General features: G+C 38.8%; 1 protein-coding gene across 2 annotated transcripts in view; it reads left to right on the top strand.

The window, feature by feature from the left end:
- The window catches only part of GYG2 (glycogenin 2), a 33,259-nt gene extending 8,532 nt beyond the window's left edge, over positions 1–24,727 (top strand). Inside the window, exons 2-9 of one of the 2 annotated variants that reach the window (XM_054008438.1) lie at positions 7,984–8,122; positions 10,028–10,202; positions 11,464–11,626; positions 14,911–15,037; positions 16,106–16,328; positions 17,783–17,923; positions 19,540–19,650; positions 23,449–24,727. In XM_054008438.1, the coding sequence (XP_053864413.1) occupies positions 7,984–8,122; positions 10,028–10,202; positions 11,464–11,626; positions 14,911–15,037; positions 16,106–16,328; positions 17,783–17,923; positions 19,540–19,650; positions 23,449–23,610 (1,241 nt within the window). In that variant the 3' untranslated portion in view covers positions 23,611–24,727. Of the gene's footprint in view, positions 1–7,980; positions 8,123–10,027; positions 10,203–11,463; positions 11,627–14,910; positions 15,038–16,105; positions 16,329–17,782; positions 17,924–19,539; positions 19,651–23,448 lie in introns of both variants that reach the window. The other variant, XM_054008428.1, reaches the window with a different exon arrangement.
- The last annotated feature ends 425 nt before the right edge of the window (positions 24,728–25,152 follow it).

Raw genomic sequence — 25,152 nt, 5'->3', positions numbered from 1 at the left:
CGTGGAACGTTTTTTGCCTCTCCTGACTTTGACCTTGCACATACAGTTGTTTTATCTGGAAAAGGAAATGAAAACTTTCTGACAATATGTACATCTGTATATTTATCTGATGAACTGAAGTTGCATTAAATCTGCTGCTGACTGTCTTTTTATCTCATTTGACCTAACTCCAAGTATATTATCTTTCGGATTCCACAGCTTGAAAACCATTATTTAGTGTGAACATGCTTTATGATAGGGTTTTCTATAAAGTAAAACACAATGTTTTGATGAATGCACAGTTATTTTAAAAGTATTTCATTATCATTACAATGCATAATGGTAGGACACTTCAGAATACACAGTTAAAGTGAATCTTGGATGTCATCAGCCCTGGATTCCAAAACTGAAGGCCAAACTTTGCTTGCTTTACTACCCTGACAAGTCCATAAGAGTCAATGAGTGAAACATGGTTCTATTGAATTTAATGGCAAAACTGACTTCATTTGGGCCAGGGTTTTACCCCATAAGACTACTTGCATGGGCAACTATGCAGAAACTGGCTCTTAATTTAAAAGATAATAATTGAATACAGTTTGAAAGGTCTTCAGGGTTATTGTATTAAAAAAAAGTCATGTTCATTATAAGTGAATACAAATTCTAAATTAGGAGACTATCAAGCTGTGCTTCCTAGATGAAAAGCATACATCATTTATCGCTACTTTTGAAGAATTTCTTGTTTCTTTTATTTTTAAACCTGTTACCCCATATGGTCCTTTTATGATTAGTGATGCTTTCTACTATAAAAAACACACATGAGCATGTTTCTTGTTTGCATCAACAATATTCTAAACTGATATGATTTTAATCAGTAATTTAATTGCTTCTGTAGCTATATACTATATTTAAATAAACAGATGTATTGCATAATAAGTTATCAAAAAAGAAAAGCACATAGGCCTCTTATTTGAGAAGTGTCAAAAATGTTAAAGATGTTACTGTTTATAATGTTTGAAAACCCCTGAACTACATCATTGCCCCGCGATCCCCTTCTGACAACAAAAATTATTACAGGACACCAGGAGGGGGGACAGGAGCCCGAGCCCTCCCAAGCCCCACTGCCCCAGGTAAAGGGGGGGGGGGGGCGGGGCTCAAAGCTGAAGCTCAAGGGCTTCAGCCCCAGGGAGGGGCCTGCAAACTGAGCCCTGCCACCTAGAGCTGAAGCCCTCGGGCTTTGGCTTCGGCCTTGGGCAGTGGGGCTTGGACTTCAGCCCCAGGTCCCACCAATCTAAGCCAGCCTTGGTGACCCCATTGAAAGTGGGTCACGACTCACTTTGGTGTCCCGACCCACAGTTTGAGAACCACTGATGTAGTTGATTCCATTGTAGCTCTTATTACAATTCTGGTTTGGAATATACAGAGAATGAAAATATGTCTGGGGTATAATAACTTGCCATCCCAACTTGCTGAGTTATTTGATGAGTAACTCATCTGTTTTTAAAAAAAATTAATGGAGATATCCCATCTCCTAGAACTGGAAGGGACCTTGAAAGGTCATCGAGTCCAGCCCCCTGCCTTCACTAGCAGGACCAAGTACTGATTTTGCCCCAGATCCCCAAGTGGCCCCCTCAAGGATTGAACTCACAACCCTGGGTTTAGCAGGCCAATGCTCAAACCACTGAGCTATCCCTCCCCCCTTTTATTTTAGATGTATTGTGTAAATATTCAGGTCTGGTAACTAGTAGCATTTTAAAAAGCCATAAGAAAATTATTTGTTTTAGCTTTATGGTTCTTATTTTAAATAGTATTTTAATATTTAAACTCCCACTCGTTTCATGGTTAGTTTCTATGTTAAGAAAAGTACATTTCAGTTTGGTTTTAGTTCCCAGTATTTGTTTTGTTATATTTTTTGGTCAACAGTGCTCTTGGCATATATTTACTATAATATAAGAAATGTCTCCTTTTAAGTCTTCATCTTTTCCTTTTGAAAGCTTCATCTGTTACTCGTCGCTAAAGCGGCCTTCTCGGCCATTACTGCTTTTGTGTGTGTTGTGGTGTGTGGTTTTTTTATAAATGCCTGACCTATATGTGAGTCATCTTTACTTTAGTGATTTTTCCAAAAATGTTTACAAGAGTAGTATCATAGAAGATTAGGGTTGGAAGAGACCTCAGGAGGTCATCTAGTCCAACCCCCTGGTCAAAGCAGGTCCAACCCCAACTAAATCATCCCAACCAGGGCTTTGTCAAGCCAGGCCTTAAAAACCTCTAAGGATGGAGATACCACCACCTCCTTAGGTAACCTATTCCAGTGCTTCACCACCCTCCTAGGGAAATATTTTTTCCTGATATCCAACCTAGACCTTCCCCATTGCTCCTTGTTCTGTCATCTGCCACCACTGAAAACAGTCTAGCTCCATCCTCTTTGGAACACCCCTTTAGGTAGTTGAAGGCTGTTATCAAATCCCCCCCTCACTCTTCTCTTCTGCAGACTAAATCAGCTCAGTTCCCTCAGCCTCTCCTTGTAAGACATGTTCCCCAGCCCCTAATCATTTTTGTTGCCCTCCACTGGACCCTCTTCAATTTGTCCACATCCTTTCAATACAATACTCCAGATGTGCCTCACCAGTGCCGAATAGAGGGGAATAATCACTTCCCTCAATCTGCTGGCACACTGTTGACTCATATCTAGCTTCTCATCCACTGTAATCCCCAGGTCCTTTTTGGCAGAACTGCTGATTAGCCAGTAGGTCCCCAGCCTGTAGCAGTGCATGGGATTCTTCCGTCCTAAGTGTAGAACTCTGCACTTGTCCTCGTTGAACCTCATCAGATTTCTTTTGGCCCAATGCTCCAATTTGTTTAGGTCTTTCTGGATCCTATCCCTACCCTCCAGCATATCTACCTCTCCCCCCAGCTTAGTGTCATCTGCAAACTTGCTGAGGGTGCAATCCATCCCGTCATTCAGATCATTAATGAAGATGTTGAACAAAAACCGGCTCCAGGGACGCTCTGCTTGATACCGGCTGCCAACTAGACATTGAGCCGTTGGTCATTACCCGTTGAGCCCGACAATCTAGCCAGCTTTCTATCCACCTTTATAGTCCATTCATCCAATTCATACTACCTTAAATTGCTGGCAAGAATACTGTGGGAGACTGTATCAAAAGCTTTGCTAAAGTCAATATATATATCATGTCCACCACTTTCCCTATATCAACAGAGCCAGTTCTCATCATAGATGGCAATCAGGTTGGTCAGGCCTGACTTGTCCTGGGTGAATCCATGTTGACTGTTCGTGATTATCCTCTTCTCCTCCAAGTGCTTTAAAATGGATCCCTTGAGGACATGCTCCATGATTTTTCCAGAGACTGAGGTGAGGCTGACCAATCTGTAGTTCCCTGGATTCTCCTTCTTCCCTTTTTTAAAGATGGGCACTATATTTGCCTTTTTCCAATCGTCTGGGACCTCCCCCGATTGCCACGAGTTTTCAGAGTTCATGTCCAATGGCTCTGCAATCACATCAGCCAACTCTGTCTGCACCCTCGGATACATTAGATCCGGATCCATGTACTTGTGCATGTCCAGCTTTTCCAAATAGTCCTTAACCTGTTCTTTCACCACTGAAGACTGCTCACCTCCCCTCCTCCCCTCTTCTCCTCCCCCCCATACTGTGCATACTGGGAGCTGATCTTGTCTGTGAAGACTTGGGGGGGGGGGGGGAAGCATTTGAGTATGTCAGCTTTTTCTAGATCATCTGTCACTAGGTTGCCTCCCCAATTCAGTAAGGGTCCCACTCTTTCCCTGACCACCTTCTTGTTTCTAGCATACCTGTAGAAACTCTTCTTGTTACCCTTCACATGCCTTACTAGCTGCAACTCCAATTGTGCCTTGGCCTTCCTGATTACACCCCTGCAGGTTCGAGCAATATCTTTATACTCCTCCCTAATCATCTGTCCAAGTTTCCACTTCTTGTAAGCTTCCTTTTTGTGTTTAAGCCCACCGAAGATTTCTCTGTTAAGCCAAGCTTGTCACCTGCCATATTTGCTGTTCTTTCTGCCCTTCGGGATGGTTTGTTCCTGCACCCTCAATAAGGCTTCTTTAAAATACAGCCAGCTCTTCTGGGCTCCTTTTCCTCCTCAGATTAGCCTCCCAGGGTTTCCTGCCCATCTATTCCCTGAGGGAATCAGTCTGCTTTTCTGAAGTCCAGGGTCCGTAGTACTTTCACCTACATAGCAGTCTATTTGAATAGTTCCAATCTGGATCTCACATTGGGTACAGTTTTCCTTAAGTTCAAAAGTATCTTTGATTGAATATTGATTAAATGAAAATGCTGGTTTTCATTTGGAGGTTTTTTGTTTAGTAAATAAACTATGGATACTCCTAAAGAGACTAAAGGACGTGAGCTTTTATTATTCCTAGTCTTACTGCCATTTGGAGCACAAAATTGTACCTTAATATCAGTAGGTCCACAGGAATCCACATTTAATGGTCCCTTGTTCTTTGCTTGCTTCCTTTATGAATTTGATTGGAAAGTACTATCAGAGATGTCCTCGTTAAACTGATTTTAGTCAGCTGCAGTAGTGATTCACTTATGTTATACCATTGTTTACTTTTGTGCTGTCCTACTAATAATCTGATATTGGAGGATGGGTAGCTTCAAATTAATTCAGTCTAAATACAGATAAAGCAGAGATTTTTGACTTATGTTAACACTAGTGGGTTGCTTCTGGTCTGATGAGTCTCTTGAGCTACAGGGAGCTAGTTTAAACAAAATCTGTCAACAAACTTCATAATATATATTGTGGCCCAGCCTGTACCTTGTCAGGTAAAAGTGAGAAGGCTGTGGAAAAAGTGGTTAGGATTAGGGTATCCTGTCTTGGACAGTTGTCAAACAAACAAAAAACCAAACAAACCCAGAACAATTTCCTGACTGTCAAAAGATTTTAAAACATTTCTAAATAAAAAGCGTATGCCATGAAGGTAAGTGTCTGGGATACCTTGACAGTGTGTGGTGAAGGGTTACACCCCTTCACTTTGCTACCTTACAGTTGAGGGAGCCATGACCCTGTTTCTTGTATTCTTCCTCCTCCTCCTCCCCATTTTGCAAAATACTAAGCGCCCTCAACTCCAATTAATATCCAGACTTAAGTTAATAAAAGTCAAATGATCTCAATGCTTTGCAGGACCAGGCCTCCTGAATATAATGGCTGTGTCATTCTGATGTTGCTTACAGGTTTGGCAAGGTTTGGGCCAGGTCTCCATGTGCTGCCCATACAAATCAGCCAACAGAGCTGAGCTGGCACTGGGGGGAATGCATGCTACTCTCGAAGAATTCCAACAAAAACAGCCAGTATACTTCCAGTGATTCAGGTTTGGATGTCAAAAGGAGATGAGGATGCTTAGTCGGATTAGACTCAGTCTAATGATTTGCACAGGCAGCAGCCATGTCCTAAGGCACAAAGTGAGGTGGGAGTCTTTCTTGTGAATATGTTTCCTCTGCTCTCAACTGACCTAAATGTTCTGGGTTTTAATGATTATTTTAAATTTGTAATCTGGTTGTGTAAAATCAGGGATCAGCTTGCTCCAGTCGCATTGAAATAGGGTCGATGCTGATACTATATACAAATTGGATAGAGATTGATGCTTTCTCAGGCAATCGTAATGAACTTTATATGCCTGTTTTTCTCTTCCGTTTTGGATTGCTGCAACTCTCTGCTGTGGTACATCTGTGCCATACAAACTTGCTCCTGAACTTTGCCACATATAATGCCTACTCTCATTGTTTGTTTTGTTTTTCTGAGGGTAGTTTTAGTATTTTTTTTTTCCTAGCCTGTAAAAGCTGTTAGCTTTGGAATACATTTTTGAACGGCTTTATCTAGGCCATGTCAACACTACTGAGCTCACAGCGGCACAGCTGTGCTGATGCAACTGCACTGTTGTAAGATTGCTCGTGTAGCTGCTCTGTGCTGACAGGAGAGAGCTCTCCCGTTGACATAAACGAGTGGCTGTAGCAATGTCGGTGGGAGAGTGTCTCTTGCCGACAGCACTGGTCACACTGGTGCTTCTGTTGGTGTAACTTATGTCACTCAGAGGGATGTTTTTTTCCACACCCCTGAGCGACATAAATTATACCTACAAAAGTGCTAGTAAAGAAATAGCCTTATACAGAGTAAATAGTCCTTTGTCAACTTCTGCTTGTTTAGCAATGTTCAGTACACCAATCAGTTCTAGTTTTAAAGCATTACATCTTTAGATTCTCTTGCTGATAATGGGTAGAAATAATAATTTAATTAAAAATTAAACACACTTTGATATCAAAACCTTTTTACTATTTAATTAGTTTGTATGTACTATCAGAGGGGTAGTCGTGTTAGTCTGGATCTGTAAAAAGCAACAGAGTCCTGTGGCACCTTATAGACTAACAGAAGTATTGGAGCATGAGCTTTTGTGGGTGAATACCCACTTCATCAGACGAAGTGGGTATTCACCCACAAAAGCTCATGCTCCAATACTTCTGTTAGTCTATAAGGTGCCACAGGACTCTTTGTTGTATGTACTATGTTCCTCTAGAACAGTTTGCTTCACCCTGCGATGTTGGTTTTGCCCAGAGCTGTTAATATAGTACCATGCTTCAGAAAAATTCCACTTGAGACAATCTTATGCTATTGCTGGTATCATTTGCTTCTGTATAATTGCCTGTACATTTAAGTGGTGGGGTTGAGTTAATAATGCTTCCAAAACAAATACTGACTGAAGATATCCAACAATTTGTAGGAGTCAGTGGCATCCACCCAACAACGATCTCCTGGTCAATTGATTGGCCTCTTACAGTTGGTATGGCTACTCCCACCTTTTCATGTTCTCTGAATGTATAAATATCTTCTGTGTGTTCCATTCTAAGCATCTGAAGAAGTGGGCTGTAGCCCACGAAAGCTTATGTTCAAATAAAATTGTTAGTCTCTAAAGTGGCACAAGTACTTCTGTTTTTGTGTGGCCTAGTGAGCCCAGACATGCTGGTTGATGGGTGGCTCGCTCTGAGAGATGCCATTCACCTATTGGCTGTGTGATTCTGGTTTTCCCCTGGGCTGCCCCAGTAATAATCCTGTTAGAAAGCAAAAATATATTGTTATGCAACCGTGTTTATTAATAGGTTAACACCAGCAGGCAGAGACCCTGGAATAATGATGCAGATGTGAGCCCAGTAAATAAAATAACCAACTGTTACTGCAAGAATGTGCAGAGACAGCTTGCCTCCTCCTATTGGTGCTGTGGCAGTTTCATTTCCCTCAGGGGCAAGAAGCACAGGCATGCCCCTAAACATCTTCTGAGAGTTACTTCGTGATACGGGGTCTTTGCCACCTGAGAGGAGTTACTCCTAGGGGCTGTATGCAGGTATGCTGAGGTACACCTACTTACCCAGCCTGCTTAGTAACTCTGTTATGTTTTTCTTCTCTGTATCCTTTTTGAACATTGGTTTGATTCAGGGAGGTCACAAAAAGATAGATGGATTTAGCAATTTCTTGTCTTCCTGCCTTAACAACATGCAGCAGTGTGGTTTTTTTCTGATAATGATATGAATGAGAGAATTTACCTAATCAGTTGAATTATATTATATACAATATTATTTGAAGGAAAAATCTAAAGATTTTATTACAGGTAAGCTGGCATGATTTGGCAGTCGGGTTATGCAACACCACTTGGGAAGTGATTTGTTTATAAATCAATTTAAGGTTAGCCCACAAACTCATAGCAGATACTAGCCTAAATTAGGGGTAAACAAAACAAAAAAAAATGGACACGTTCTGCAAATGTGTGCTTGGAATTCTCTATTCAGTTTTCTGTCTTTTGGCAGGGTTTGGGAAGGGAAGGAGCTTATCATAGAGAGCACAGGCTCTTATAAGCTATAGCTTGTTTGTTAGCTGGAGGGGAAGATGGATGGTGGGATGCTGCCAAGAACGCTTATTTTACATAAATAGAATAACCATTCTAAATATTTGTTCACAGTAGCAGATCAGGCATTTGTGACCCTTGGTACAGATGATGTTTATTGCCAAGGAGCTTTGGTTCTTGGACAGTCCTTGAGGAATCACATGACATCTAGAAAGCTGGCCATACTAATTACACCACAGGTCTCCAGTGTCATGAGGTAAGAATTCACAAATTCTCAGCTGTAGTAAATGTGAAAAATAATCAATTGCAAACTGGACTTCTGTTGAATTTCTTGCCATAACATAGCTACAAATAAACCTACTGTGTTTTTATTTTTAACTCATACCTTAGCTTCTTGCTGTTCAGAGAAACTAAACCCAAGGTTTTCAACAGTGACTAGTGATTTTTGTGTTTCTCAATCTTTTATTTCCACCACACACAAAAAAGCCGGGGAGAGGAGGCAGCATACCCTCCTGAAAATTAGGTTTCTTTAAGATGTCCCAGGTTGGGCACCTAAAATTACTAATAATTTGAAAATATTGCCCTAAGTCTCTGGTAGTGGAACATGTAAATAGTGTTTTGTTTTGTTAAAACAAAGAAAAAAACAACCAACACACGTTCCCACTTAGTCTGACTCCACAGCCATTCTATGTGCAGAATTCTCATTGGATCGGTTCACCTCTAATAAATTAGTTTGGTCAGTGCTGGACAGCAATACGCTGGGAGACCCAGATGATGCAGGTAAATCAGTAGATGGTAATCTTCGCTCTTACCACTGAACCAGTGCTGCAGTATACTGCTGAAGATCCCATTACATCTTTTGAATGGGATGTAAAACAGAATACCACAGACTTCAATTGTTACATCTGCTTCTATTGGGTCTGAGTTTGGCTTTGTGTGCAGTTTGGGAACTGTGCACATTGATGATTCTGAATGCAGTGTGGTGGTGATTGTAAAGCATGGGGCAGTTTTTCCTTTTTTTTGCCGCAGGTTAGAGGCACTGTCAAGTCTGTTTCCAGGATTTTTAAGCGCAGGTCAAATCTGAACAGTATACTATCCCTGAATAAGACTCTAAGATATTGATAATATGAATTTTAGAGCTGGATTGAATTTTTTAATCTAATGAAGTTTTTTGTTGGAAATTGACATTTTTTGAAAAATTTTCTTCCGTTAATTGATGAGAATAATATTTTCAAAAGCACCTAAATGACTTGAGAACCTAAATCTCAGTTATAGGACTTTTTGAAAATTTTACCCCACATTAAAAGAAAAAACTCTAACAAAACCAAATCTTAACTCTCCCCTTCCCCCATCATATTTTGGTGATTAATGATGGATTCTGAGAGCCAGTTAGTCCTTAAATTATAAGCTGCAGAGTGCAGGGCTTGTCTTCCTCTCTTTGGACAACACATAGGATATTGTAAGTGATACCATAACACAAATAAATTACCTTAAGAAGATTATTTTTTCCTGTTCTAGGCTTGTAAATGTTGATGATTATCCTCAATTTCAGTATTGTCTAGGAAGGTTCTGTGAATGATTATGAAGAGACACCCCACTGGAATTCTTTTGAGAGGGCTTGAAACAGTAGTAATTAAAATATGTGAGATATAGATATAACATGTATAACTGAGGATAAATTTACTTTGACAGGCATAGGGAGGTGCAAATAGCTGTACCAGTAAGGCCTGCTTCACCTTGGGGAGGGACCATGCATTGCAGAAGTGGCCGGTGGTGGTGGTTCTGCATGGGTATGCAATGAGAGGACAGCTCTACTGTTCACTTGGCAAATGCTATAATGGTGCACTGAAAATGTGAGAGTCCTAGTCACACCACCTCCCCAGCCAGAACCAATCACTTCTTGAGATGCACTGGCCCTTAGTAGAAGGGAGTTTGCAATTTGTGCCCCTATAGTTACTTCCAGGGCAGACTTCTTCTTCTTGTTTACAAGGACCGTTCATCTTAGTTTAACCTCTAGTGTTTTTTTTGTTTTGTTTTGTTTTAAATCAGAACTGAGTGTCATTGTGAGGCCAGTTATCTCTGTGCCAGAATTTTTGCACTATGTTTAACTGAAGAAATGTTTCTAAATTTTATTGTTCCTGTATGTTGCTTGCTTTGTCAGGGCTGTCCTCTGCAGTGTGTTTGATGAAGTGATTGAAGTGGATGCAATTGACAGTGCTGACTCGATGCACTTGGCTCTGCTGGAGAGGCCAGAGCTGGGTGTAACCTTCACCAAACTTCACTGTTGGACTCTCACTCAGTATAGCAAATGTGTCTTTATGGATGCAGACACTTTGGTGAGTAGAGAGTGATAGTCATGTTGTTAGGATTCTGAGGTGATGTTAAAGATAGCTGGGTAGGTTCTGCTAGATAAATCCAGACTGGTACCCATCAGAGTAAGGTGGCCCAAAGATCAAAAGAGTTTCTATGGAAATAAAGTTACCTGTTTAATTAGTTGTCCAGTACAAATTATGGCCATGATCGCATTGGCCATCCTCTACACATAAGCAGTTCATTTTGCAGGATTAGTTGGGCCAGTTCGTTGTTTATATTAGAAAGTTAAGTAGTTAAACATTTGTCTGAGTCTGAAAAACATTTTTATGAGCTATGATCCCGTACTGTGTTGTATTTACCAAAAAAAGGGAGATATTCCGGGGAAGTGGGTTTTTTATTGAATCTTTCCTTTTTTGTGGTAAAGAAATGTATTTATTCACTATTTTATTTCTGATTTATAGTTTTATATAAAAGAGTACCTATCCCATGCAATAGGCTTCTCTTAACCATTAAAAATTCAGGTCAGATCCTCAGCTAATATATTATAGCATTTCTCCATTGATTTTGAAGGAGCAATGCAGAATTTCATCAGCAGAGGATCTGGTCCTCAATGTTGTTGTATAAACGGAGCGGTCTTTCCTGTTCCCTTCAAGCTTAAAAGAAGGAAACCGGCAAACGTACCAGGCAAACAAGTCCAAAAATAAACCCAAACAATATTTAAAAAAAAAAAAAAAAAAACTAGTGCTCCACTCAGCAGTCCCCAGAGTCAGTGCCAACCCGGATCTTTCAGACACAGCTTTCACCATCCCTTATTACACTTGTTCAAACAGATGGGCTCTGCAGTATGCCCAGAAGGACGCATTCTGTCTCTTTCTCTCTGTCTGTCTCTCTCGATATATATCTATAAAAATGTACCAGCAAAGCCTGCTTATATCCTGGGGTGTAAAAGTGTTATTCTCCCTGTTGCACTAGAATATTTTGAGGGACTTGCCTTTTAAACCTGGTGATCATATTGTAATTTCATTATGGTCACTGTTTTGCCTTAGAACTTAAGGAAAGCTATAAATATTGTTACCTTATCAACTAACAAATATCACTGTCACTGTTTAATGTGCTCTAAATACTTAGCGCTTCCATGACAAGGATAGTAATTTAATCCATCAGTTTTGATTTAGCTGTCCAGATGTTAAAAGCAACAAAGTGCTCATAAACTATTGCTTTAAAATTTTAAATTCGAGTCTAACTTTCTTTTTTTTTTTTTTTTTTTTTTTCTTTTTCTTCAAGGTGTTATGTAACATTGATGAATTGTTTGAACGGGAAGAGCTTTCAGCAGCTCCTGATTCTGGCTGGCCAGATTGCTTTAATAGTGGCGTATTTGTCTTTCGACCTTCTGTAGAAACTTATAACCGTCTGCTGAAGTTTGCTACTGAATATGGCAGCTTTGATGGTAAGCAAGAACATCGTGCAAGAAATTTCCCTTACCCTCAACAAGCCAATTCTCCACAACTGTAAAGGGCTGAGTGTCCTACTTAGCAGAGCAGAGGGAGGAAATGACAATACTCAAGGTTTAATCTCTCAAAAAACCTAGGGGGCAGATCCTCAGCTGATGTAAATTGTCATAGCTCCCAGTTTACACTAGTTGAGGATCTAACCCTATAACTCTTGATCATATAAGATGGATGGGGGTTATCTGAATCTCTCTGCCTCACTACTCATTATTTCATTTAAAACTTATGTTAAAAAAATTCTTTCCTTTGTCTATATCTATAAGTGGAAACCGACAAATTGCTAAGTATGAATACAAAATAATAACACAAGCATGTAGGGAGAAAATCCAAAGGGCTAAGGCACACAATGAGTTACACCTAGCAAGGGACATCAAAGGTAATAAGAAGAGGGTCTATAAATACATTAGGAACAAGAGAAAGATGAAGGAAAGTGTAGGCTCTGTGTTTATTGGAGAAGGAGAGCTAATAACGGACGACATCAAGATGGCTGAGGTGTTTGTCTATTTTACTTCAGTCTTCTCTAAAAAGGTAAATTGTTACTAGATACTTATCACAGTTAATATTAACAACAAGGGGGAAGGAATACCAAAATTGGAGGGGGGGAGGGAAACAAGCTGAAGAATATTTATTTAGATAGGTTAGGGTGAATTTCATCAGGCCATGCTGACTTGAATAATCTAAAGTGCTTCAGTCACTTCCTTAAGTAATCTCGGAACCATTGGTGATTATCTTTGAGAACTCATAGAGCAGTGTTTCTCAAACTGGGGTCGCCACTTGTGTAGGGAAAGCCCCTGGTGGGCTGGGGCTGTTTGTTTACCTGCCCTGTCCGCAGGTTTGGCTGATCGCGGCTCCCACTGGCCGTGGTTTGCCGCTGCAGGCCAATGGAAGCTGCTGGAAGCGGCAGCCAGTAAGTCCCTCGGCCCACACAGATTCCAGCAGCTTCCATTGGCCTGGAGCAGAAAACCGCGGCCAGTTGGAGCCGCGATCGGCTGGACCTGTGGATGCGGCAGGTAAACAAACCGGCCTGACAGGGGCTTTCCCTACACAAGCAGTGACCCCAGTTTGAGAAACACTGTCATAGAGGGTGGGTTAAGCACCAGTGGACTGGAGAAAAGCAAACATAGTACCTATCTTTAAAAAGGGGAACAAATTGAATCCAGGAATTCCAGATCAGTCAGCCTAACTTGGATACCTGAAAAAATACTGGAACAAATTATTGCACAATCAATTTGTAAGCACCTAAAGGTTCATAGGGCTATAAGGAATAGCCAGCATGGATTTGTCAGCATGGATTATGCCAAATCAATCTAATTTCCTTTTTTGACTTTGTTACTGGCATCGTGGGTAAGAGGAAAGCTGTAGACGTGATATAGCTTGATTTTTTTTGTTAGGCTTTTGAGGCTGTCCCACATCTTATTCGCAAAAGCAAACTAGGAAAATGTGGTCTTCTAGATGATACGGTTTATAAGAAGGGTGGAAAACTGGATGAAAGACTGTACTCAGAGTAATTATCAGTGGTTTGCAGTTAAATTGGGAGTAGGTACCTAGTAGGGTCTCACAGGGGTAATAGTCAATATTTTCAGTAATGACTTGGATTATGGAATGGAGAGCATACTTATAAAATTTGTGGATGACACCAAACTGGGAAGGGTTGCAAACTTGGAGGACAAGATTAGCATTCAAATTGACCTTGAAAAAATGGAGAACAGGTCTGAAATCAACAAGATGAAATTCAATAAAGACAAGTGCAAAGTGCTATGCTTGGAGAGGCATAATCAAATGTACATTGGTTATGAATCAGCAGTGTCATGCAATAGTGAAAGGCTCATAACTTTATGGGATGTATTAACAGGAATGTCCCATATAAAACATGGGAGGTAATTGTCCAATTCTACTCTGCACTGGTGAGGCCTCAGCTGAAGTACTCTGTCCAGTTCAGGAGGCCACACTTTGAGAAAGATGTGAACAATTTGGAGAGAGTCCAGAGGAGTATGAAACAAACAATAAAATGTTCAGAAAACCTGGCCAATGAGGAAAAGATTTAAAAAAAAAAGAAAAAAAATGGACATATTTTAGTCTTGAGAAAAGAAGACTGAGGGTGGCTCTGATAAGTCTTCAAATATGCGAAGGGCTGTTATAAAGACTCTGGTGAGCAAATGCTGAAGGTAGGAGAAGCAGCAATTGGCTTAATCCGCAGCAGGGGAGATTTGTTAGATATTAAGGAAAACTTTCAAGGATAGATAAGCTCTGGAATAGACTTCCAGGGGAGGCTGTGGAATCCCCATCACTGGCAGTTTTAAAGAATAGGCTGGACAAACACCTCTCGCGGTGGGCTAGGTTTACTTTGTCTTGCCTACATGCACAGGGGTGGACTAGGTAGCCTCTCAAGATCCCTTCCAGCCCAGCATTTCTATGATTCTGTGATTCTATGAACTCTTAATTTCTGTTTCCTTCCATTCTTTATTATTTGATTTAATAAGTGTATTATTTATTTCTCATGCTATCAAATTCATGCTGTATAATTATATTTTGTATTTATATTAATTTTCAGTATATTAGCCAGTAGGGCCCTAAATCTGCAAACAGTTACACACTGGCATCACGCTGTTGCTTTTGTTACCTCATCTTCCCACCCACCATCACCTCGGTTGTCTTTTGTCTACTTGCTGCTGCTTACGGGTAATTTTTACCCAATTTGAAGATTTTGCAGTTTCTTCTCATACACAAACTGGCTTTTGAAAGCAAGACAAACTGAATATTTATATAACTTCCTCCTTGGAGTCTAAAGGATTAAGCTAAAATACTGTGGGGGACACAGATTTATGGGCTCATGATTGTGGGCTAGATTGTACTTTTGTTGTTCGGCTGTGCGGCTGCAGGAACAGTACAGGGAAGGGATATTGGCTCTTGCTTAGATCAGTGCCACTGTGGAGGAGGTGGAGCCCAGTCTCCAACCATGTGTTCAGGGAGGAACAAGAAATGGGTGCATAGCACCCACTTACCCTGCACGCCCAGGTTCAGGGTCCAGGAAGACTGCACAGGATTGTAAACCTGTGTGGGTTTATAGCTCAAATCACTCAAATTTTAGACCAAAGAGTCTCAGTTGAACTCATTTTTTTCTTTTTTCAGTACTGAATTTTCTCTTGGCTATTAAGTCTTCAAACAAATTGTAGTTTACATGAACATTTTGTTGATACTGCTTATAATTTTATTTATTCTCTAGGTGGTGATCAAGGCTTACTAAATAGTTTCTTCAGTAACTGGGCAACAACAGATATTGGCAAACATTTACCATTTATCTACAACTTAAGCAGTAGTGCTATCTACACGTATGTTCCTGCTTTCAAACAGTAAGTAGTATTACTGGTGGATGATTGCAATTCTATAGAGCCCTTTAATATATTTTGCCCATTTATAAGAGAAAAGGATAGTGACCCATTCTGAAACTTGATTACAAGTTAGTCTAACACAATAGTCCACAATGTGAAGTCATGTGACAAGAAGTTGGAATACAGTAATGCAGAGCCTTTAGCATCTGCTCTGATGCAGAATACCAAGATTTCTCAACACTTCATATTGTTAAATAGCTCTTGTAATAGAGAACAAAAGTAAAAGTTGAAACAGTATTACTTAAATTGATATATCTTGGTTGATATGTCACTTCAGTGACACTTTCCTTATATTCTACAGACCACAGATTACCTAATGGCACAGTTCTGATATTCTTACTGCAAAAGTAGCCGCATTGATTTCCATTAGTTTCTCACAGTGTAAGGGTATTGAAATCTGTCCATAAGATTCTTCCTTGAAGCAAAATTGGTGCTAGCAATTATTATATGATTTCCAATGCTCTTCTTTTTTTCCTCTTTAATAAACTTTTGTAGTACACTGCTATAAGCCTGACTATATGAAATTTTTTCAAAAATGGTTCATGAATGATCTATTAGTGTGAATTACAATGAACTTTGTGTGAACCTTTCATTGGATAACTTAAATACTGGAACCACAATAATCAAGAATTTTGCTGCTTTGATTTTCAGTAAAGTGATTTGTATTAGTTTGGAGGGGAATGTACAAGAAGAGATATGAAATTTAATCTTTCAGTTTCCTTCATGAACTATTTCCATTGGAATCAGCAGTAGGAAACAAGTGACAATGCAGTCTTTTATTTCCTTTCTTTCAAGCAAGCAATTCAGATTAATAAAATAAAATTATGTAATTTCAATAGCTTTCAATTATTCTGGATAACTGAGATCACATCTGGTGATAGTTATATTAATAAGAGGTCAATGATTGTCACGAGTAGTTGTTGCAAGATGTCATACCTACCATCGCACCAAGAATACACATTTCTTCTGAAATGCCGATCAGAATGTATTTATTCCTATACCGCAACTTTGTATTTCTTTCCTCCACAGTTTTGGCAGAGATGCAAAGGTAGTTCACTTTTTGGGGTCAGCAAAGCCCTGGCACTACGAGTACAACCCTCAAACAAGAACAATTATGCAGGATGGCTCCACCTCAGGATCTCAGCATCAGTTCTCATATCTTGTACTCTGGTGGAAGATATACTATGCTAGCATATTGCCTTTGTTAGAAAAACTTCCAGAGATGGAAGACATGGAATCCCAGGGACAAAAGGTAAAGTGGTATCTTGGAAAGGAGACTAATGGGAATATGCCAAAATCAAAACACCAACAAAAATTCAATAAATAAAAATAACCATCTTGACTTCTTTTTTAGCATGGGGAGATGAGTGAGATGGGAAAGCACGATGGCTTTTGAATGGCAATAAATCTGCAGTGACTTTTTTTTTTTAAATGCAGATGCTGGCTAGAGATGGATGTGATAACTATATCTCTGAAGTATTAGCTTATTATTATTATTATTATTAGTGCTCCAAAGATTTTTTCCTTTGTATTAAAAGTAAAGACAATTGATTAATAATGTTTGTAAACTGACATTTAAACCTTCCCAAAAAGCCTGGCAGCCATATTTTCGGCTGGTGTAAATCAGCATTGCTCTACTGTCTTTGATTGAGCTCAGCTGATTTACATCAGCGGAAGACCTGGCTTCGGAATACGGTCACTTTACCTTTTCAGAACTGCATTGTCACTGTTCATATGAGAGTCCTAGCTTCTCAACTTACTGAATAAAGTTGCCCTGAAAAAGGTCTGAATGCTTATGTTGAGGAAAGAGTTTGCTATATCTTTACAGCGGAAAGCATGCTGTAAAGCTATAGCAGTTTGGCACCTCAATTTTAATTTAAAAGTAAAACTTTAGTTTCTCATCAAGAAATATACTCTTAATTTGCATATGTAAAGTGGCTAGAGTAGACTAGTTGCTGATCAGTAGATTAGATTGTGGTTTCAAAAGAGATAAAGCAGCAAGTAGAAATAGTGGGGGCAGAGAATACTGTGATTTTGATACACATATTATTAATTGCATCTCCTTGATACATGTAAATGGATTTTCACAACTGTGTTTAGAATTGGAGGATGATAATCATAAAAACTTCAACAGGCCCATAAAATCAGTTGGATTGTTGCCACTGATGTGAAGAGAATTGGTTTGTAAAACCTTTCTTATGCCTAGCAAACTGGGAAGGAGAAGTGAGGAAGGGGAGCTGCAGGTTATGGATATTTGCAATTTTTGTTTGCCTAACTTTTGTCCCTCCAATACTTGGTACAATAAAGAAACAATAGAACTAAGTTAGTATGGAAATTGAATAATTTCTTTTCAGTGGACAGGGGTGGCTTTAAGGTTTGTATTAAGGGCCTGATCCATCTCCTACTGAAGTCTATGGGAGTCTTTCATTTGACTTTAATGGGTGTTGGATTGGCTACAAAGTTTGGGTAGGAGACTTGCACTGAAACCTATGCCCTAGTCTGGGGATAAAAGAAACCCCTTCAGATTCTGTAGCTCTTTATTCCTTAACTTCTACAGGGCCTGTGACAATCAACAAGAAAATACCACAGTAGAACCTTGTGTCATGAAGAAAGTGTAAATATTTTTTATAATTTGTTAAATCACACGTACCCTAAAACAGTTTGTTGCAAAATTCTTCTTATAGTGATGTGATTTTTGTTTTCTAGCACATTTTCAATGGAGATGAAATTAGACCAAAAAATGAGAATCCTCTTGTTATCAATTCTCTGCAAATCCCTGTGTTTCCAGAACAGACATCTGAAATAGACAACACTACTTGCCCACCTGAAGAGTTTGATACTAAAACTGTAAATACAAGTTTTTTTATTTCTTGTGAATATCTATGTATATTTTACATATTGGGCACTACCAGTGATGGAAATGTTTAGAATGACACACACTTAAGCCTCTAAACAGAATTTAATTTAAGCATTAGATCTTGATAACATCCTCCTCAATTTAGTTGTAGTGCTTGAATTCCAAAATGAATTCAAGTCTCATCATGAAAATTTATTGTCTTTAATCTTCAGTCAAGAATGGTTCTGATGTATCTGGAGGTTAAAAAATTTGTATTGAACATTGTCAAGAGAATATTGATTGACAAGTTAGTGGGTGCTAAATAAATCCTAGGGAAATTCTACTGCCAAGTTAACCTTATTGAATTACAGTATTCTTATCATTGTATACATTTAAAGCTGGAATCTTTTTTTTCATTAATATCTACAGAGATTTCTGTTTAAAACTTAAGTGTATTCCTCAAAGACTGTTTCCTAGACTGCATTCCTCTGATATCTAGATGTACCGTTCACTTCTGCAAGACAGTTTGAGTTCCTCTTTGAATACTTGTTTTACACTTGTGTATATCAGTTTACTTAATTGGAATTGCTTATATGCTCACTGGAGTGTGGTCACTTGCATGCACATTATTCTGTTCATCCTGGCACCTTAAAGCCTTGTCCATAATAGCACTTTCATACCATGCAGGGCTACTAGACATAATTTTTTGTTTTATACTTGCTATATTATGGTAGATTGGGCGAAATTAAATCAAATTGTAGCTTCAGTGTCACCTGCTGTTTGTTTTTACTGATTACACTCCCAGTACAGCGGTCAAATGAAATATAATTTTCCTTTATTTTAATGGCTAAATCTGTGTCAACGCTTCATAATGATACTATGTTTGTGTGTTGTAAACATATCACTATTTTAGTGTTTCTTGACCATTACTGTAGAAAAGTGTGGTATTTTTTGTTTTTTAGAGTTTTTAGAGAGAGACTGCAAATGGGCTATTTGCAAGAATTGCTTTTTAAAAACTGAATTTATTTAAAGGATTTTAATTTTTGTTGAACCTTTCTGATGGTGTCGGAATGTTGTTAGACCCAGACTATTACCACATACACTACTGGGTGGTAATTCTAAAACATGTTGCTTAACCTGTTTTTTTGGGTTTTTAAAAATATATTTAAATTGCTAGTTGTATACAAGCGACTCAGTTAATTTTTCATTAAAATAAAATATGAGTGCTTCAAAAGATCATGTAAATTAAGATTAAGGGTCTCTCACTTAAAATGGCCTAACTCCGTTGACCTCATGGAGTTATTTCTGTTTTACTCTGGTGTAAGTGAGAAGACACTCGAGCTTAAGGGCTCTAGGCTCTGATTGCCAGAAGAGGTGAATGTGTATTTCTGATAACCTCTGTAGGCCTGAATACAGTTTCTGTACTTTATCTCTATTATGGATCACCTTGATCTACTCTCGTTCTGTAGATAGAAATTGCTCATCTGGCCTTAGAGCAAACTGAATTTTTAGCGTCTCTTCTCCATCCCCCACTCCTCCAGCTGAAATTATTTTCTACTGTACAAATTCTGTTAATGTAAAAACTGTGTGAGGAAAAAGCAACAATTAATAAAACTTTACATTTCAGCCACCTGTACCTCAAGTTGAACAACACAATTCTGAAGTCCGTCTCCCTGAGCCAGACCAGCCATTAGAACAGCTTGCCTTTCATCCTGCCCCTCAGCAAACCTTGAAACTGGTATATGCAGCTCTTTGTGTTCCACCCTTGTTGCAAGTCTTTGTGCATTTACTTCATTCTTTGCCAGCACAATTTTGGGAGAGATTAGCTAAGACATACTTATTTGTTAAATTAAATCATAATTAGCTGATCAGGCAGATATAGAAATGATTTCTTTGTATAATTTCTTAGCCATTTCCAGTCCTTGTTTATGAAGCTCTTTTTAATATTTGTACTTTTTTTTTTTTTTAATCTGAATGTACATTTCCTCCTGCTCCCGCCCAAGTGGTAAATTTCTGAAATTAATCTTGCGTATCTTGTAATAAATAGTTGTTTCAATAATAATTGGTGTTTAAAGCTCAAATGTGAGCTATCTGCTGAAATAATTTAAGATAAAACATATAATAGATTAAATCTTGGTTCCGTGGGAGTTTTGCTACTGACTTGGACAGAGCCAGGATTTAACCCATAATATTTAACCTTCTGTCATTAATAATATCCAAAGGTTCGCTTTAATCCATGTAATAAAGGTAAGTAAATGGGTTAATATGTATTAGTAGGGATTATATGTTTACTTAAGAAATAAGTGCCAGATTTTGTCACACGTGCATATCTCCAGGGAGTAAGTATACTCTGTAAAACGTTTGTTCCTTGGTTGTTGAGCCTCAAGTAGATGAATTGGGAGCTGAGCAGAAAGATAGTTCTTTATTTTTAAGCTGCCTTATTATGAATTTCTTGCAAGGGTTCAAAGGGTTATGTGGACCCTTCTGAATGAGTTAACAATCAGTTCTCCTTTGCTCATAACATCAGAGGAGCTGCTTCCTGGTGTGCCTTCCTGAGCAGTGTATTCAGATGGAGCAAACTTTCAACTCCTCCTTTATCAGCTGCCATAGTATTTAGATGGTATTAAATCCACGATATTTTAAATTTGGTGGGTACTATATGAAAAGGCTTAAAATATTAGACAAAGTTTTAGGATTGTAAAATTTTTGATGAAACATTCTGTAATATACTTTACAAACCTGACCAATAGTATAACAGTCAGACAAGTAAGACAAAATCAATGCCAGATAAGTTTCCTGTGATTTTTTTTTTTTTTAATCTGATTTAGGAACTCATTAACACATGGATCTCTGCTGAAATCTTCCTGTGGCTCTTCAGTTTTTATCAGTAGTCGCATGTCAGGCATACACCATTAATACTATAGTAATATTGCTGTCTGCCCCACATGGTTTGGAGAGGCACTACATTAAATAAAAGAACAGGAGTACTTGTGGCACCTTAGAGACTAACTAATTGATTAGAGCATAAGCTTTCATGGGCTACAGCCCACTTCTTCGGATGCATATAGAATGGAACATATATTGAGTGCGCGCACACACACACGCGCACACACACACGCGCACCATGAACAGGTGGGAGTTGTCTTACCAACTCTGAGAGGCCAATTAAGTAAGAAGAAAAAAAACTTTTGAAGTGATAATCAAGATATCAAACTGTCTGTACTGGGCTAAGGAGTGTGAGAATACTTACAAGGGGGGATAGATTCAATGTTTGTAATGGCTCAGCCATTTCCAGTCCTTATTCAATCCTAAATTGATTGGATCTAGTTTGCATATCAATTCCAGCTCAGCAGTCTCTCGTTGAAACCTGTCATTGGAGTCTGTTTTTGAAGTTTTTCTGTAGTAAAATAGCCACCCGGAGGTCTGTCATTGAATGACCAGACAGGTTAAAGTGTTCTCCCACTGGTTTTTGAGTATTATGATTCCTGATGTCAGATTTGTGTCCATTAATTCTTTTGCGGAGAGACTGTCCGGTTTGGCCAATGTACATGGCAGAGGGGCATTGCTGGCACATGATGGCATATATCACATTGGTAGATGTGCAGGTGAACGAGCCCCTGATGGTATGGCTGATGTGATTAGGTCCTATGATGATGTCACTTGAATAGATATGTGGACAGAGTTTGCATCGGGCTTTGTTACAAGGATAGATTCCTAGGTCAGTGTTTTTGTTCAGTGATGTGTGGTTGCTGGTGAGTATTTGCTTTAGGTTGGGGGGGTTGTCTGTAAGCGAGGACAGGTCTGTCTCCCAAGATCTGTGAGAGTGAGGGATCATCTTTCAGGATAGGTTGTAGATCTTTGATGATGCACTGGAGAGGTTTTAGTTGGGGGCTGAAGGTGACAGCTAGTGGTGTTCTGTTATTTTCTTTGTTGGGTCTGTCTTGTAGGAGGTGACTTCTGGGTACTCGTCTGGCTCTGTCAATCTGTTTTTTCACTTCAGCAGGTGGGTATTGTAGTTTTAAGAATGCTTGACAGAGATCTTGTAGGTGCTTGTCTCTATCCGAGGGATTGGAGTAAATGCGGTTCTATCTTAGAACTTGGCTGTAGACAATGGAACGTGTGGTGTGTCCTGGATGGAAGCTGGAGCATGTAGGTAAGTGTAGCGTTCAGTAGGTTTCCGATATAGGGTGGTACATTAAATAGCTTCATGCTTTTTTTCCCCCTAATTTTTACTTAGGGGTTATGTCATGCTATCAGGACAATTAAGATTGAAGTAATTTAGCAGGAGGCACTTTCAAGCTGAAAGAACTGTTCCGTCCTTTTCTGCTTGTAAGACTGTCTATATTTTTGACTTGAATTTCACTTTATCCTTTTAAATGACTTGATTTATGGTATACTGTAGAGTAAAGTAAAATCCCTATCTCCGTTAACCTGTGCATTGTGCATCATCTTTACATATAGATTTTATTTAAGCAGATGTTAGGAATTTTTACGTTCTACCCTTTGCTATATATTCATCTGATCCTTGGTTTTTATTACTGACTTCTTTGTCAAGTCAATTCATAATTTTTTTCCCCTACATTATACTTTTTTATATAAATGATGCTTAATTGACGTGTCCAGAAAGGAAGATCTTAGACCTTCATCTGGAGTCAAACAGAATAGTTTGTTACAGATGCATTTTATCTTTGATATATGCTATGAAAATTGGCAGTTGCATTCTGGATCATCATACTTGCATGAGTAAGGGCTATTTGTAGGAGTAGTGGAGTACAGGGTGAGGTCCTAGGTCAGTCTGGAATATTATTTTTGTTTCAGTCATGCATGTGGAACAGGGTGGGTCTATCATACTGTGAAAGGAATTTCATTTCTGTAATACCTATATTAATTTCCCTTTAATTGATTAAATTATGATCCGTACTTGTTCATTATCTTTTATTCACATAATAACCTTTTGCTAATTGAGTCTCCAAACCAAAATTGGCAAATTTGAAATATCCCTCAGAGGTGCAAACTATCTGTGCATTGAATGGTCGTTTTTAATTAAAATTTACAAGAGTTTCAGGATGGGTAGTGAGACTGGTGTCCGACACATGCTGCTGTTTCTAGCTTGAGTTCTTACTGCCTTGTCCATTAACTCTTTGGAGACCAGACAAAACTCTGATCCCAGTCTGGCACTAGGATCTGCTAGTCTAGATATCTCCATCCATGTGGAGTCCTGATAAAGTTATTCAGACTCTACACAGGTGCAGAGCGTTATTCATATGTATCCTCATTTTAAAAACCTCATTTTTGTTGGCATATCTGAATTTGCCAGATTGTGAGTTAAGACCAGGAAATATGTTTGACTCTTTCAAAGATACTTTGCTAAGTGATACAGCTGGGGAAATGCTACCACATCATGGAAATCATAATGAACAATCTCTTCAAGATCTTTTTGATTTGGATGATTAAAATTTAGAAACTGATTTTAAGCCCATCACTAAAATGAGGCTAATGAAGTGACTGCTTTGCACTGTCCTGTCTCCTTTCCTAGGATGAGACTACCCATCTTATTTCTGAGCTGTCCACTCAGCTGAAACCGGAAGAGCCAAATGCAGAAGATGAACGGAAGAAGTGGGAGGAAGGCCGTATGGACTACATGGGGAAAGATGCTTTTGAACATATTAAAAAGAAATTGGATACATTTTTAAAGTAGACTTAATTGTAATGCAATATATTGACCAGCCACTGTTTGCATTTGTGGTGTACATGCAACCCCTGGGATGTTTATCTTCCTTTGATATTGAAGTTAAAATGGACCTCCTCTATTTTAAGAAAAAAATTGCAAACAGCACCACTAATTTTTTAACTCTGGTGTGTGCCTCATATTGATTGTTGACCTAGAGTGCCTCATGAAATAGTAGTGCAGAAATTGTGACATCTCCACTTGATATCCCTGCATTAAGGAAAAAGTCCTATAGTATTCTGCAGTAATATCCAAAATATTAGAACTGATAACATTAAACTTCCAGAGGATCCTTAGATTAATCTAGAGGATTTCCACCTTTAGAAAATGTTGCAAAACCTTTTTTATGAAAGCTTTTCCACTGGAACCAAAGTGACATTCACACCATTAACCATTATACATAAGCTGACAAAGGGGAAAAGCCAAAGGAGGAAACCCTGGCTCCACTGAAATCAAAACTCCCGTTGACTTCAGTGGGGCTAGGCCTTCACCTGGATACTCCAAGAAGTCTACTTGCTCGTCTACTTTAGGTGGAAGGTGCTCAGGTACATAGCTAATGGGCAACAGTACAACTCTAAAATAGATGGTAATGGTGTTACTAGTTTCTTTTGGATCATTGCGATAAACTGCTACAGGATTTTTATATGTTACCTCACTCTGTATATTCAGGGTTTCTCATGTTTTATTATGTATTTTATTAGCTAAATGGTTGAGAGAGGAAAAAAACACTGTATAGGCCTTCATAACTAACAGCTGTTCTGCCTCATTGTGGTGCTTGAAATGAATTTGTTTACTAGTGCTCCAAACTGCATTTCACGAAGGCACTAAATCCATTAGATGGTACTTATCTATATTGCAGGCAGTTTGGGTGCATCTGAGACAGATAACTGATACCTGTTTAATAAAACAGCTATTTATTAGCTATAAATTAAGGGCCTATTTCCAGAAACCAATACAACTGTGTGTATGGTTACTGTCAGTGGGACTGTGCTGTATTAACTATACTTGTGAGGGTACTCCTTTGCAGATTTGGGCCTTTAGATGTAACTTTAATCGTGTTAAATAAAAATAAATACATTTCAGAAGACTGAGAAACTTGACAGATTTTCTAATTTGGTAACTCTTGCATTTCAGCTTGAAACTTCAGCTCTGGTAATACCAGAGAGAGAAATTAGTTATACAACACTTGATGCAGGACTTCTTTAAACATTTTGGGTCATATTGTGTCACCAGTTTTTAAGTTGCAGAACTATCTAATGAAATCATTTGGGAACTCCGCTTAAAAAAAAAAAAATCAATGGCATAATATATTGCTCCTTGGTAAGAGGAATGTACACAGAATTCTACTGAGGAAAAGAAAAGGTAGCTTTTATTTTTTACCTCAATGCTTGCAGACTATTGCTGGACAGTGACAAGAGATGCTCCATTTAATGAATACAAGAGACAAGCCAAGAAGCGCCGAGTAGACACTGAATAGGACTAACTATGTACATAATAGTTTTTTGCCTTTGT

Source organism: Malaclemys terrapin, chromosome 1, assembly GCF_027887155.1.
Source record: "Malaclemys terrapin pileata isolate rMalTer1 chromosome 1, rMalTer1.hap1, whole genome shotgun sequence".
Classification (NCBI taxonomy): Eukaryota; Metazoa; Chordata; order Testudines; family Emydidae; genus Malaclemys; species Malaclemys terrapin.
This window is presented reverse-complemented; position numbering and strand designations above follow the sequence as displayed.